This window comes from Pelophylax lessonae (assembly GCF_965119305.1).
Source record: "Pelophylax lessonae genome assembly, chromosome: 4".
In the NCBI taxonomy this organism is placed as follows: domain Eukaryota; kingdom Metazoa; phylum Chordata; class Amphibia; order Anura; family Ranidae; genus Pelophylax; species Pelophylax lessonae.
In genome coordinates, this window is record NC_138771.1 from 518,861,424 (window position 1) to 518,876,781 (window position 15,358).

At 41.9% G+C, this 15,358-nt stretch overlaps 1 protein-coding gene across 3 annotated transcripts in view; it reads left to right on the forward strand.

The window, feature by feature from the left end:
- DENND2A (DENN domain containing 2A) overlaps window positions 1-15,358 on the forward strand; it is a 187,748-nt gene that overhangs the window by 158,241 nt on the left and 14,149 nt on the right. For all 3 annotated transcript variants that reach the window (XM_082255066.1, XM_082255068.1, XM_082255067.1), the window contains 5 exons: window positions 149-218; window positions 3,135-3,212; window positions 5,164-5,304; window positions 7,319-7,467; window positions 14,536-14,713. In XM_082255066.1, the coding sequence (XP_082111192.1) occupies window positions 149-218; window positions 3,135-3,212; window positions 5,164-5,304; window positions 7,319-7,467; window positions 14,536-14,713 (616 nt within the window). The remainder of the gene's footprint in view (window positions 1-148; window positions 219-3,134; window positions 3,213-5,163; window positions 5,305-7,318; window positions 7,468-14,535; window positions 14,714-15,358) is intronic.

Consider the following 15,358-nt stretch of genomic DNA (forward strand, 5'->3'; position numbering starts at 1 on the left):
CTGTTCCATTCTGGTTGTGTGAATTACCGTAGTAGATGGTATGAGTGAAAACATTTTAGGCCTGCAGCTACAGAAAAAAAAAAAAACACAGGAATGTATGAAGAATTCCTCACAGAACTACAACACTTCTTTTTATTCTTTCTTTTAGTGAGACTTTCTCGTTTGTGCTGACCGGGGAAGATGGTAGTCGGAGATTTGGTTACTGTAGACGACTTTTGGTAAATAAAATTTAACTCTATGAATTAAAACTCTACGTATATACTTCAGCAAGTGTAAATGTTCCTAAGCTAAAAATTGTCCCCTGTGGTACAGCACCCTTATGATAATACCCCCCCCCCATACCTGAACCTTGAAGTCCAGTTTCAATGGCAGACCTTTTATTTGTGAATAAAGGAGGGAGTTGCTAACTTCTGTTAGGTTTTTATTGCTGTTTGTGAATCCACTGGGATACTTCTGTCCCTGTGACACAGCACACGAAATAAGGGAAACGGGTCATCTGGACATCTACCCAATGGGCATTTAAAAAGCAATACCTGACAAAGGTTCTAACCCATCCCTGAACTATTAATACCAGCAAAGGTTTTGGCTGGATATGGGTTTTAACATGTAACAAAGCCCCAAAAATATCCACACTTCTCATTTAAGCCCGAAAGCTCAACTTCAGGATAAGCTTGTAATTTCACAGTATACTACTTTTATCAACATAAAATCCAATTGCTAGTAAATTACTTGCATACTCTCAGCAAGAGGGAATCCATCAACAAAGTCAAGTCAGACTCCTAGCTTTGCAATCAGAAAAACTCATTTGATTTGAGTATATGCAACTCGTCCATGTTAAAATGAATTTTCCCCCAGTGGTTATAAAGGCAGAAGGTGTTTTTTACCTTAATGCACACTTAATACCTTATGAATCAAGGTAAAAACCACCTTCATGCTTTTCCCACCCCCACCTTCTACTTACCTGAGCCCAATCTCAATCCAGCGATGTACACGAAAGCAGAGGCTCTCTCCCTCATCCTTGGCTTAGAGGCAGCAGCGTGAGATATTGTCTCCTGCTGCTGTCAATCACAGCCAGTGATGAGGTAGCAGGGGGGGAGCAGAGTCCCGCTTTCTGTGTCCGATGCAGACAGCAAGGCTCAGGTGTGAGCCCACATTAGTGCCCTCATAGCAAGTGGGTTGCTGGGGGAAGGGGGGGGGGTAACCAGGAGCGCCGGTGAGGGACCCAAGAAGAGGAGGATCGGGAATCGGGGGCTGCTCTGTGCAAAACCATTGGACAGAGCAGGTAAGTATGACGTGTTTTTTTTTTTTTTTTAAAGAAATAACATTTATGCTTAGAATCAAGTTAAACCTCTAAACTGGACCATCAACAGTTAACCTAAGCCCCAAGATGAGCTTTTAAACCTTGTACCCCAACAGTTAAAAGTATGCTTATGTAATCATCACAAAAAGACACTTGGCCATATACTGTTTTAAATTTTTGTCCGGTTTGAAAGTAAAATTGGTAAGGAAAGTCACTCAGTGGATGACCCCCCCCCCCCCCCCCCACCTGATATCCCTCAATTAAAATATTGAAGGAGCCAGGCAAAAAAAACTGTTGGCCAAACAGCGCTTACATCCAATTAGGTGCAGGAACTTTTTAGGTATTTTGACTGCTGGCCCTGCAGCAGGGGATTCATCCATCCATGCTGTGTAGCAGATGGAAGAATCTGTTAAATAATTTTCCTGTTTAGCCTGCAGACTGAATCTAAAAATCAATGTGTGTGTGTGTATAGCCAGCTTATCTTTATATATATATCTTGTGATCTTTATATATATATATATATATATATATATATATATATATTTTATATTTAGATCTTTATATATATTTATATACCAAGTACAATCAGCTTACACGCTGAGCAAGAGTTCAATACAGCATGCTTGCTGGGGACAGACTTTTCTACTTAGGAAAACTACCACAAGAGGACACAGTTTTAAATTAGAGGGGCAAAGGTTTAAAAGTAATATGAGGAAGTATTACTTTACTGAGAGAGTAGTGGATGCATGGAATAACCTTCCTGCAGAGGTGGTAGCTGCAAATACAGTGAAGGAGTTTAAGCATGCATGGGATAGGCATAAGGCTATCCTTCATATAAGATAGGGCCAGGGACTATTCATAGGATTCAGATATATTGGGCAGACTAGATGGGCCAAATGGTTCTTATCTGCCGACACATTCTATGTTTCTATGTTTCTATAAATGGTGCCCGTTAAACTGCACTGTCATGTTTTATACATCCTGCAACACTGCTATTACAAGAAAAAGGAAGTAGGATCATCAACTGTCAACTCAAACCTTACAGGTTCTTTGGCTAAATCAAATTGCACTCAGGGCACTGTAATAACAACAAAGTTCAGGATACATTGCTTTGTAACTAACAGCGTGTTACACGGAAGGCCCCTTGTTTATCCTGGGGAAGCAGTAGTGTCTCTGCAGAGGTCCAATTCTGCCAATTCAGACATGGGTCTGCAGTTAGCAAAACGTGTGCTCTTTGTTGATTGGGGCTTTGGCGGATCTTTGCAGAGTGACCACTACTTACACGCTGAGCAAGAGTTCAATACAGCATGCTTGCAGGGGACAGACTTTTCTACTTAGGATGTGTCTGCTTTCTAAAAAAAAGGAACTGTAAAACTTTACACACCTTTTTGCTTTGATGCACCTGGGATGTATTTAGCTGATTTAAACTGAATGCTCAGTTGGGCTTTAAATAATACTTTGGCAGCAGTATGTTCTGTCACGCTGGCGTTCTGTTTTGTTCTTTTGCCCTTTGAATCCTACTGCCAAAACTCTGTTTGGTATAGGCAATATTTTTTTTGTAGGAATGTTTGAGAGGAGAGGCAGGAGAAGTCACGGTCACTGAGCTATGACGGAAACAGTTTGGAAAATCTTTGAACCCTCATTAAACCTTAATGTTCCTGCAGCGACAACAATGTACAGATTACATCATGTGCTTCACTAATATACAAAAAAGAATAAAAAAAAGTAATATTGAAAAAAAGACACCTGCACCCGCATTAATGTATAGATGCAGCTGCAGAGAAAATTTCCAGTATGCTTTGCCTCTAAATCTTCCATTTTTTTGTTCCTACAGCCCAGCGGAAAGGGAAAGAGACTTCCTGAAGTTTACTGTATTGTCAGCCGGTTGGGCTGCTTCAACCTTTTCTCAAAGGTACAGAATGGTGCAGAGACGTTGTAGTGGTGGGTAGTAAGGGAGATTGTTTGTTTGTTTTACATTTGATAGAAGCACAATAAAAGGTGAAAATGAAGGGGAAAAGTAGTAGTTTGTGGGTCACACCATAGCAATGCTTGCTTCCCATCTACAGCATGAGGGTATTGATTGGTCTGGTTCAAATGCCACTTTATACATGACATACCTCCTTAAACTCAGTCTGTCCAGACAGTATATTCACCTTCTGACTTGGCACCATCCATAAGCAGCTTAACGCTTCAATAAGACACAGAAGTTGAATCAAACACAATTCTATTTCAGCTAATTGCAGTACAGATGATGTTTTTCCAGTGCTTTGAGGTGTAATAAGACTATCAGGTTGATTTACTAAAACGAGAGCGTGCAACATCTGGTGCGGCTCTGTATAGAAACCAATCGGCTTTCAAGTTTTTTTGTGCAAGCTTAATTGAACAAGCTGAAGTTAGAAACTGATTGGCTACCATGCACAGTTGTACCTGACTTTGCACTGTCCAGTTTTAGTAAATCAACCCGAAGTATAAAAGTAATGATCCCCACGCGCTAAAAAACCCTCAAATGTAGTCAAAAGACAATAGTGAGATAATTGTTCCTACTTAAAATATGAAAATGACAAAATAGATAAAAAACAAGCATATGAAACTGCGCATATAAGTGCATAACCAGTAGCGCAATAAAATTACCAAATGATAATAATAGTGTTCCAGACAAAAAAAAAAAAAAAAAGATCAGACAAAAAATAATTGATACATAAAATATATATAAATATATATAGTATATATATGATAGTCTCCTAAACTGTCCTCCTTTAGTGACGAAAACAAATCCAAAGAATGTGAATCCAGTGAAGTCCAGTTAAAGTTAAATCGCCACAAATTGCCACCACCTGTGTGTCATCACCTGCCACTCCCATCAGATGGTAACTCACCAAATATTGCACCCAATTCTCATGGTTAGACAAATGAGCTTTAGACAAAACGGTTGTTTGGAAAGTCCTTTAGTAAGCCAGTTCACTTCTCCACCCATCTTGTAGAAAATAACAATCCTGTGTGACATGGAGAACATTTCATGCTGCCCCTATGGTGGCCGTGTGTTCAGGATGGAGATGGAGATTAGCCTTTTACTTATTTTTTTAGTGGAATATTGATTTTTTTGTCTTTATTGTGTGTGCCACCCATAAGCCGGCCATAGACGGAGTGATTTTATTTCCTGCAAGCACAGTATGCGGGAAAGAAAATTGCTTGGTTCCCCCCATCAACCCAATCAGTGGAGCTATTGTGTTCTCGCGGCAGGGGGTTGGGGAAAGCTGTCTCCACTAGGAGAACACAGCCGCTTTACCAGCCGTTGGCAATAATCGCATGGAAAATCTAGCAGGCTGGTTGTACTGAAGTTGATAGATTTGATCAACTTGGGTACATTCAGCCCATACATGGTTCGAATCTCGGCCAGTTCCTGCTGAGCCAGCAGAGATTCGAACCCCCCTATGGCCAGCTTTAGACGGCTGTCGTCTGAACAGTTGTCCTTTTTGTAAGATTCTCTGTGTGGTTCTGTTCTGGTGACAGCTTTAACATTTTGAATTGCCCACACCACTATCCATTGCAGTGGTTCAAAGGGCAAATAGGGTCTATTTATAAATGGTTAGCACAATTTTCATCAAAGAATCACATTTTCTAATTTTAATCAACTAGAAAATGTGTTAATCATGGGTGAAAGTTCTGTGATTCTTGACCCCATTTTTTTGGTGCATCTCCCCAACAGGGACACAAATGGCAAAAAAAACCTGACCGGGTTTTATCCTTTTCACACTCCATTCAAAACTCACAAAAAGTCTTCGCTTTAGATAAACCTTAAGCTTATTTTTATTTTTTTTACACTACTTCTACTATATAAAAACCCACGTATACAATTCTTGCAGATCCTGGATGAGGTGGAGAAAAGGAGAGGCATATCTCCAGCTCTGGTGCAGCCATTCATGAGAGCCATCATAGATGCCCCATTTCCAGCTCTAGGAAAGAAGATTTCAGTGAAGAACTTCCTGCCTGGATCAGGAAATGAGGTATGGGAAGTCGTCAAAAAGAAGTGTGATTGGTGCAACAAAGTTTTTAACAAGGTTTTCAACTTGTGACCTGCAAATCTTATTTCCAGGAGAATCTCCTTTACTTGTGATTGGCACCTGTTATTGGTGGAGGATTCTCTAAGCCTCTATAAAGTGACAGAATTTCCTCAAGCTGTGATTGGCAGGAGAATTCCCCCAAACTGTAACTGGCAGAAAAATTCTCTTAAATTATAACTCGCAGGAGAATTCTTCTGAGCTGAGATTGAGGGGAGATTTCTCCCAGGTTGTGAATGAGAGGAGATTTCTCCCAGGTTGTGAATGAGAGGAGATTTCTCCCAGGTTGTGAATGAGAGGAGATTTCTCCCAGGTTGTGAATGTGCGGAGATTTCTCCCAGGTTGTAAATGAGAGGTGATTTCTCCCAGGTTGTAAATGAGAGGAGATTTCTCCCAGGTTGTGAATGAGAGGAGATTTCTCCCAGGTTGTGAATGAGAGGAGATTTCTCCCAGGTTGTAAATGAGAGGAGATTTCGCCCAGGTTGTGAATGAGGGGAGATTTCGCCCAGGTTGTGAATGAGGGGAGATTTCGCCCAGGTTGTAAATGAGAGGAGATTTCGCCCAGGTTGTGAATGAGGGGAGATTTCTCCCAGGTTGTAAATGAGAGGAGATTTCTCCCAGGTTGTAAATGAGAGGAGATTTCTCCCAGGTTGTAAATGAGAGGAGATTTCGCCCAGGTTGTGAATGAGGGGAGATTTCGCCCAGGTTGTGAATGAGGGGAGATTTCTCCCAGGTTGTAAATGAGAGGAGATTTCGCCCAGGTTGTGAATGAGGGGAGATTTTTCCCAGGTTGTGAATGAGGGGAGATTTCTCCCAGGTTTTGTATGAGAGGAGATTTCTTCCAGGTTGTGAATGAGAGGAGATTTTTCCCAGGTTGTGAATGAGGGGAGATTTCTCCCAGGTTTTGAATGAGAGGAGATTTCTTCCAGGTTGTGAATGAGAGGATATTTTTCCCAGGTTGTGAATGAGAGGAGATTTCTCCCAGGTTGTGAATGAGAGGAGATTTCTCCCAGGTTGTGAATGAGAGGAGATTTCTCCCAGGTTGTGAATGAGAGGAGATTTCTCCCAGGTTGTGAATGAGAGGAGATTTTTCCCAGGTTGTGAATGAGAGGAGATTTCTTCCAGGTTGTGAATGAGGGGAGATTTCTCCCAGGTTGTGAATGAGAGGAGATTTCTCCCAGGTTGTGAATGAGAGGAGATTTCTCCCAGGTTGTGAATGAGAGGAGATTTCTCCCAGGTTGTGAATGAGAGGAGATTTCTCCCAGGTTGTGAATGAGAGGAGATTTCTCCCAGGTTGTGAATGAGAGGAGATTTCTCCCAGGTTGTGAATGAGAGGAGATTTTTCCCAGGTTGTGAATGAGGGGAGATTTTTCCCAGGTTGTGAATGAGAGGAGATTTCTCCCAGGTTGTGAATGAGAGGAGATTTCTCCCAGGTTGTGAATGAGAGGAGATTTCTCCCAGGTTGTGAATGAGAGGAGATTTCTCCCAGGTTGTGAATGAGAGGAGATTTTTCCCAGGTTGTGAATGAGGGGAGATTTTTCCCAGGTTGTGAATGAGAGGAGATTTCTTCCAGGTTGTGAATGAGAGGAGATTTCTCCCAGGTTGTGAATGAGAGGAGATTTCTCCCAGGTTGTGAATGAGAGGAGATTTCTTCCAGGTTGTGAATGAGAGAAGATTTCTCCCCGGTTGTGATTGAGAAAAGATTTCAACCCCCGCAACTCCATCCCCCGCTCAAGTTGTGGTTGGCAGGAGAACTTTCCCAAGTTATGATTGACTGGAGAATTCCCACAGCCTATAACTGGAGGGTTAATTCCCCCAGCTCTTGTGATTTGGCAGGAGAATTCATTTCATTGGTGGAAGAGTTTCTGAGCTTGAATTGACAAATGCATTCACTCACTGGCTGGAGCATTTTCCCATCTGTAATTGCTAGGAGTGTGGCTCACCTCTGCTCTCTTCTTAGGTGATTGAACTTTGCCGACCTCTGGATTCCAGACTTGAACATGTGGATTTTGATGCGCTATTCTCCACGCTCAGTGTACGGCACCTCATACAAGTCTTCGCCTCTCTTCTTCTGGAAAGGAGAGTCATTTTTATGGCAGAAACCCTCAGGTAGATATGAAACCTTATTATGTCTCCTATGCCGTAAACCATGCATTTCAAGTAGAACTTTGTTGTTCACATCTTTGTGCTGCAATTTCATTAATTTTTTTTTTTTAAATAGGACATGCTGCAGTTTTGTGCGTTTATCCATGTTTAACGAACCTATTGAAATGAATGGTACATAAATATTGGTATCATGCAGTTGTGTGTCTTTTAACAAATCAACAGCATGAAAAATCACTGTTGTGAACTTTTCTGCTCCATATTGCATTACAAACAAAGAATCGTACGTTTGAAAAACGCTGATTTACTAAATATACCTGCTTTTTGAAGAGCCCTACCTAGAGGCTTGTTTGATGCTAATGTGGTGATCTGTATTGGTCAATGCTGGCTCAATGCAAGGACACTGCAAATACTATTGCTGTCTGTGCCCAGTTCATACCAAAGCATTGTGCTGGTGTGCAGTGTGTAAAAAATTTAAATATGCTGCACACACACACACACCACCACTCTGCAGAGCATAGAGTTACATAGAAGTTTAAAAAAAAAAGCACTGTAGCGCGTGCATGTTCTTTGCACAATAACGTGTACTGTGTTGTGTGAATGAGTCATAATGTGTTGTGAGTGAGTCATTATGGAAGGAAAAGGAGAGGTAAGGAGGAGAAGGAAGTGATGAAAGTAGGAGAGGAAGAAGCTGGGAAAGGGAAAGGAGGGAAGAAGGAAAGGAAGAGAGGGAGGGAGTGGGAAATGAGAAGGAATGGAAAGAAGAAAGCAAAAGGAAAAGGAATAAATGGAGAGAAGGGGAAAGGAGGAATTGGAAGAAATTTGGGGAATTAGACATAGAGAAGTAAGGGTAAGGAAGATGGGGAGGAGTGGAAAGAAGAAGGGGAAGAAGTGGAGAGAAGGGGAAAGGAGGAGGTGGAAGAAATAAAGGGAAGAAACAGAGAAAGAAGGGAAAAGAAGATTGTGGGGGGGGGGGAGGGGGGGTTAGAGAGAATGGAAAGGGAAAGCAGGGAAGTCATGGAGAGAAGGGGAAAGGAGGAGGTGGAAGAAACAGGGAAGGAAGGGAAAAGAAGATTGTGGGGGGGGGGAGGGGGTTAGATAGAAGGGAAAGGGAAAACGGGGAAGTAATGGAGAGAAGAGGAAAGGAGGAGGTGGAAGAGATGGAGAGAAGGAAGGGAAAAGAAGATTGGGGGGGTTAGAGAGAAGGGAAAGGGAAAGCGGGGAAGTAATGGAGAGAAGAGGAAAGGAGGAGGTCGAAGAGATGGAGAGAAGGAAGGGAAAAGAAGATTAGGGGGGGGGGGAAGAGAGAAGGGAAAGGGAAAGCGGGGAAGTAATGGAGAGAAGAGGAAAGGAGGAGGTGGAAGAGATGGAGAGAAGGAAGGAGCGAATGGCAGGGTAAAATGCAGAGAGATGGAAGAGAAAGAAAGATGGAGGAGGAATGGAAAGAAACGGGAAGAAAAAAAGGGAACAGAAGAAGGGGAAAGGAATGTAGAGAAGATGCGGAAAGGTGGAAGATTTTTGAATGGAGCGAAGGAAGGGAAGAATGTGAGGGGAAGAGACTGAGAAAAGGAAGAGAAAGATGGGAAAAGAAGAAATGGAGATAAGGAAGGAATGGAGGGAGGAAAGGATATGGAGAGTCAACTTTATCCCTATGTAGTGTTTATGAATGAATTTTCTCTTTTGGCCTCATAGCTCTGTTAATTTATGGGAAACCCTGAGGTTATAAAACCATTTACAATGCCAAACTCATTCTAACACCTGTCCTGTTGCTATATACTCTCAGTAGTATCTCTGAAAGACCTTAAACAAAAAAAGTTAATTGTGCTTCTAACCCAGTGAACCTGGCCTGTATTTAACATAACACTTCCTCTTAGATAAAGTCTATTTTCACATGTGAACTCGTTTTGCCCTCCACCAATTTCCTGGCTGCTGTAGGGTTAACCCCGTACATATTTTCCCCCTCTCTTCCTGTTGTGTTGCCATGGAGATGGAAGTAAACATTATAGCGTTCAACTCTGATGTCACCCGGCGTATAATTATAAAGTGTTGTGCACGCAGAGTGGGATTCTGGGCATTTTTCCAGAAGTGTCCGTGTTCCAAGCGACTAGTGATACTGTCAAGCACATATGTAGAGCGCAGCTTTTGCCTGTTTATTTAATCTCCTGAAAAGTAGAGACAAACTGCCCAGATTTAATAAACTTTTCTTAGGGCTTAGGAGCAGAACCCTGTAAATGAGACAGATCGTTTTTGCAAAAGACGTCAAATTTTCCATTGCCTAACGAGGATTCCATGTTATAGTACTTGTAATCGGAATTTCTGTTTTTTTCAAATCCTTTTCACTACCAGCCTTGGGTTAATTTCCTAGTCATGGGGATATACTCTAATGGAACAACTCAAATGAGTGTTACATGGTTACTGTCATGTTGAATCATGTCCTGTTTTCTTAAACTGGCCACATGCTTTAAATCTGATGGTACAATCACTTTTTAAATTTTCCAAGAACTATATAATACAAGACTCTGCTTAAAGTGGACCTAGCATCAGATATATTTTCTCATATTAAAGTGATTTGTAAATCTTAATTATTTTTTTTTCAAATATAACTTTATTGCGACCCGGGAAGGGTCAAAAGATAACATTAGTTACATATGCATTAGAAAAGTAAAGAGAGAGAGAGAGAGGCAAACCATATGATACAAGCAATGTTGCACAACATGTTTAACTGCGGTATGATTAGAAGACACTTAAACCATTAATGAATACATCCCACCATTGGATCTCTGCAGAATTTTAGAGAAAGTTGGAACAATTAATATTGAGCTGCTTGCATTCCACTTCTCCTCTCCAAACATTTCTCTCCCTTCTCTCCCTCCCCACACTGTACCTTCCAATTTCTTACGTTTAGGATGGGGAGGGGATAGGGGCAAGAGAGAGAGGGAAAAATAAGAGAAAATGGGGGAGGGGGGAGTGAGAAAAAGGAGGGTTAGGGCAAATCTTAATTTTTTAATAAAAAAAAAAATAATAATAATAAACATATTATACTTCCCTGCTCTGCACAAGAGTTTTGCACAGAGCAGCCCCAATCCTCTTCTTCTTGGGTCCCCTGCCAGCACTCCTGGCCCCTCTTCAGCAAATACCCCCATAGGAAGGGGCTTCCTATGAAGGCACTCATGCGGGCTTGATCCCTAGCCTTGCTGCCTGTGTCTATAGGCACAGACCTGGTAGCATGGCCCATCCCCTGCTCCCTTGTAACAGGATTTGATTGACAGCAGCAGTAGCTAATGGCAATCAATCTACCCTGTGAGGAGGGATAGAGCAGAGAGAGCCACTGCTCTCATGCAATGCACTGACTTGTGATGGAGCAGAGATAAGTATAAGAGGGGGGGGGGGGATTACAGGCACAAAAGGTGTTTTACCTTAATACATAGAATGCATTAAGGTAAAAAAAACTTGACACTTTAGAACCATTTTAAGTACATGCATGCTAAATAATGATTTTGAGGTTTCCCAGGTGTTTATTATTTATTATCACATTACTCCCTCCCCCTGTAAATCTTAGCCCCTGTGCAGTTCTTGGCTGTGCCCCTGCTGCAGGCTCTAATCTTTTGAGTAGTGATGAGCCGAACACCCCCTGTTCGGTTCGCACCAGAACATCTCGAACAGGGGAAATGTTCTAGCGAACATGTGAACTCCATTGAAGTCTATGGGACACGAACATGAAAAATCAAAAGTCCTAATTTTAAAGGCTTAAATGCATGTTATTGGCCCAAAAAAGTGTATGGGTACCCGAGTACTGCCCTGAATCAATGCAAAAAACATTTATAAAACGATCATTTTTACAGGAGCAGTAATTTTAATAATGCTTAACCACTTCCCCCTAGGTGGATGTCATATGACGTCCAAACTTTGCAGGGGTATACCGGGATGATGCCTCTAGCTAGAGGCATCATCCCGGTACCGTTGTTTGAAGCCGACGGTCGGCTTTCCGTCGGTACCGATCGATGCGGCTCGGGAGCCGCTCGATCGTTACCCGGGGGGGCGGGAGGGGACACCCCCCCTCCCGCCGCCTTCCGTGGCTTTTCCCGGGGCTCCCGTCCCACCGGGAGCCCCGAGCACCCAGCCGGCGCATCCGCCGGCTGGATGGAGACCCGATGAATGCCGGAAATGGCATCGATCGGGTCTCCGATGACGTAACCCGGAGGCGGCGTCCATGACGTCACTTCCGGGTTAGTGTGCTGCAAAACGGCGCCAAATTTGAAAAACGGCTGTATGCAAAAACACAGCTTTCGTCGTTTTGCATACAGGGAAGTGTAGTGGAGGGGTCTAGGGTCTTTTAGACCCTCGATCCCTCCATAAAGTGTACCTGTCACTGCATATTGCTGTCACAAGGGATGTTTACATTGCTTGTGACAGCAATAAAAGTGATCAGATTTTTTTTTTTTTTTAAAAACTGTAATAAAGTTAAAAAAATAAATAAAATAAATGGGAAAAAAAATAAAAAATTTAGCCGCCCCGATCACCGTTAGCTCGCGCACAAAAAAAAACGTATACGGAAGTCGAGCCGCGAATGAAATCGCTGTTCAAACCACACATGTGAGGTATCCCTGCGATTGCCAGAGCGTGAGCAATAATTTAAAAAAAAGAGCTACACTCTAACTCTAAACTGGTAACCGTTAAATAAATTTAAAATGTCGCCTATTGAGATCTCTATTCACTGTAGTTTGTCGCCATCCCACGGGGGGGCGCAATTTTAAACCGTAACATGTTGGGTATCTATTTACTCGGCATGACATCATCTTTCACAATATACAAAAAAAATGGGCTAACTTTACTGTTTAGTATTTTTTAAATGCAGTGAAATGTAATTTTTCCCAAAAAAAATGGCGTTTTAAAGACCGCTGCGCAAATACCGCGTGACAAAAAATATTGCAATGGCCGCCATTTTATTCTCCAGAGTCTTTGCTAAAAAAATATATATAATGTTTGGGGGTTCTAAGCAGTTTTCTAGGAAAAAATACTGGTTTTAACTTGTAAACACAAAGTGTCCGAAATAGGCCTGGTATGGAAGTGGTTAAAGTGAAACAATAAAAATGAAAAATTCCTTTACATATCGTGCCTGGGGGGCCCCCTTAATGTGCAATGCGCCATGTATGTATGCCTGCTGCAGCAATACTGACATTTCTAAAGGGAAAAATGTAATTTAAACTTGCTCGCGGCTGTAATTAATTGTCGGCTCCCGGCAATACAGATAAAAAACAGGAAAAAACAGCATGGGGTCCCCCCTGTCCATACCAGGCCCTCAGGTCTGGTATGGATTTTAAGGGGAACCTCACGCCAAAATTTAAAAACAAAATGGCGTGGGGTTTCCGCTAAAATCCATACCAGACCCTTATCTGAGCACATAGCCTGGCTGGACAGGATGGGGGTGGGTACAAGCGAGCACCCCCCTCCGAACCATACCAGGCCACATGCCCTCAACATGGGGGTGGGTGGGTGCTTTGGGGTAGGGGGCAACCCCAAAGCACCTTGCCCCATGCTGATGGGGACAGGGGTCTCTTCCCGACAACCGTGGCCTATGGTTGTAGGTGTGTGCAGGGGGAGGCTTATCGAAATCTGGAAGCCCCCTTTAAAAAGGGGGCCCCCAGATCCTGGCCCCCCCCCCCCTATGTAAATGGATATCGGGTACATCGTACCCCTACCCATTCTCCAAAAAAGTGTACAAAAAAAAATAATAAAAAAGTCTTTTATTAAAAAATAAAAAAATAGTGTCCCCTGATGTAAATCCATCGTCAATCACATGGCCCGTTGCACCGAAAAATAGAAAAAAAAATGCTCCCGCCGCTTCACACGCCTCTTGGAGAATGAGCTGCTAGAGCTGTGACAGCTCTTTTATAAGAAAGGGGCGGGGATACAGTGGCACCGCCCCCTTCTGACGTGACGTCAGTAATTTTTTTAACTGCACCAGCGCAGTGCATTAGAGTGCAGTAAATATATTAACTGATGTCCCATCAGAAGGGGCGGGTGTCCCTGCCCTTTTTTTATAAAAGAACTGTCACAGCTCTTGCTGCTCATTACGCTCAATGCGTGTGAAGCGGCGGGAGCTCTTCTTTTTTTTTTGGGTGCGGCGTCTACCTTTCCGCCGAATGCTCTATTTGTGTGTTCGACTCGAACATCAAGCCCATCCTTACTTTTGACGTGCTAAAAAGTTAAAATGATGCAGTCTAAACCAGTGGGGGGAAGGGGACTGAGGAAATGCTTCCTCCTGCCTGAAGGAAACTGACAACATCAGCTCAACCGAGCCACTAGACTTGGAGATCAATGATGGCTTTTTAATGATAAAAGGTTGGGTTTTTTTTTTTTTCTGGTTTTTAAACTTTACTGTTGCTGTATTTTGTGAGATTTCAGATTTATTCTTGCAGACTAGTAAAGTGAATGAAAGGTCCAATTTAACACTTGCCATAAGCTCTTGGCCTGAGTCTCCCGAGGTAGCGTTCCTCAACCTTGATCCCAGGATCAATTAATTCTATGAAAAATAGTATATTTCGATTTTTGCTGATTGCAGGTAGAGCTCCAATTCCAAGATAACGAAAATCCCCAACAATACCAACCATACGGAAATGGGTAATGGAGATGAATCATATAATTGCGATAGAAGAGCTAGTTTACAAAGAAAACAAAAAATACTTTAAGTTAAGGGTGGAGTTTCTGGAATCTTCTATTTTTTTTATTTTAAGATAGCTAGAACTCTGTCGGATGCTTTTCGGTTTTTTTTTTTTGTTTTTTTTTTTTATGCTTACTTTGTTTTACTTTCAATTGTTATAAAAGTTGGCATTGATAGCAAATGTACTTTAGCAGTACATTTGCGCAATGTCTAATCTCCTAAATGCTAGGACAGGAGGGTATGCTGTTATATATATTATGGGTGGCTACTAAGTATTTAGGGCATGGCTAATAAGTAATATTGTTTCTTTTTTCTCTTTGTACAATGCCATATTTCTCAATAAAAATAAATTGATACAAACCCAATATATTTCTAACAAATTTTGACACATTGTGACTTTTGTTTTTCCTTAGCACGTTATCCAAATGCTGCCATGCCATGGTTGCATTAATCTACCCCTTTGCCTGGCAACACACATACATTCCTGTGCTTCCTCCATCAATGATTGACATCGTCTGTTCACCTACTCCATTCCTTATTGGTCTGCTGTCCAATTCTCTGCCTCGTCTGAAGGACCTGCCTGTGGAAGAGGTGAGCTTTAGGCTGTCAATCACGATTACCCTTGAGGGCGAACAAAAATAAACTGTTAGTACGTTTGGTTGCATGTTGAGGATACACAATCAGCATTTTCATCAAACTGTCTCCATTTCTATAAAATAACAGCCATGTTTTGAAGATGATATGCAAATGTCCGGGCAGAAACTTTTACACGTTCTGCATCTCAGCCTAAATTTTGTTCCCTTAACAGTTGCAACTATTGCGGTCACAGTTGTGAAGCTCTCTAGCCTAAAAGATAGATTTTGCCCTCTATTACTTGTCTCTGAAGGTTCTCATTTATCCAGGTAATGAAATAGCTAGTAGTAGTTGGTTACATTCTTTAATATTGAAGATGGTTCATAGCTTTTCAAATGTTCCTATCTACTTATCAGTGTTCTTGACACAGAGTGTCAGAAACCTACTCATGCATTTATATCCAACACAAGTAGCACAGACACCCTAATCCAACCATATGGGAGTGAGACTTCCTTTTCATAATAGTAATCCTGAAAGGTAGTTCTTCCTACTGTGATAATCAATGCTGCCACTCACTAGATGTAATAACCTCAAACACTCAAGTAGAAGTTTACAAAATATATATATATATATATATATATATATATATATATATATATATAT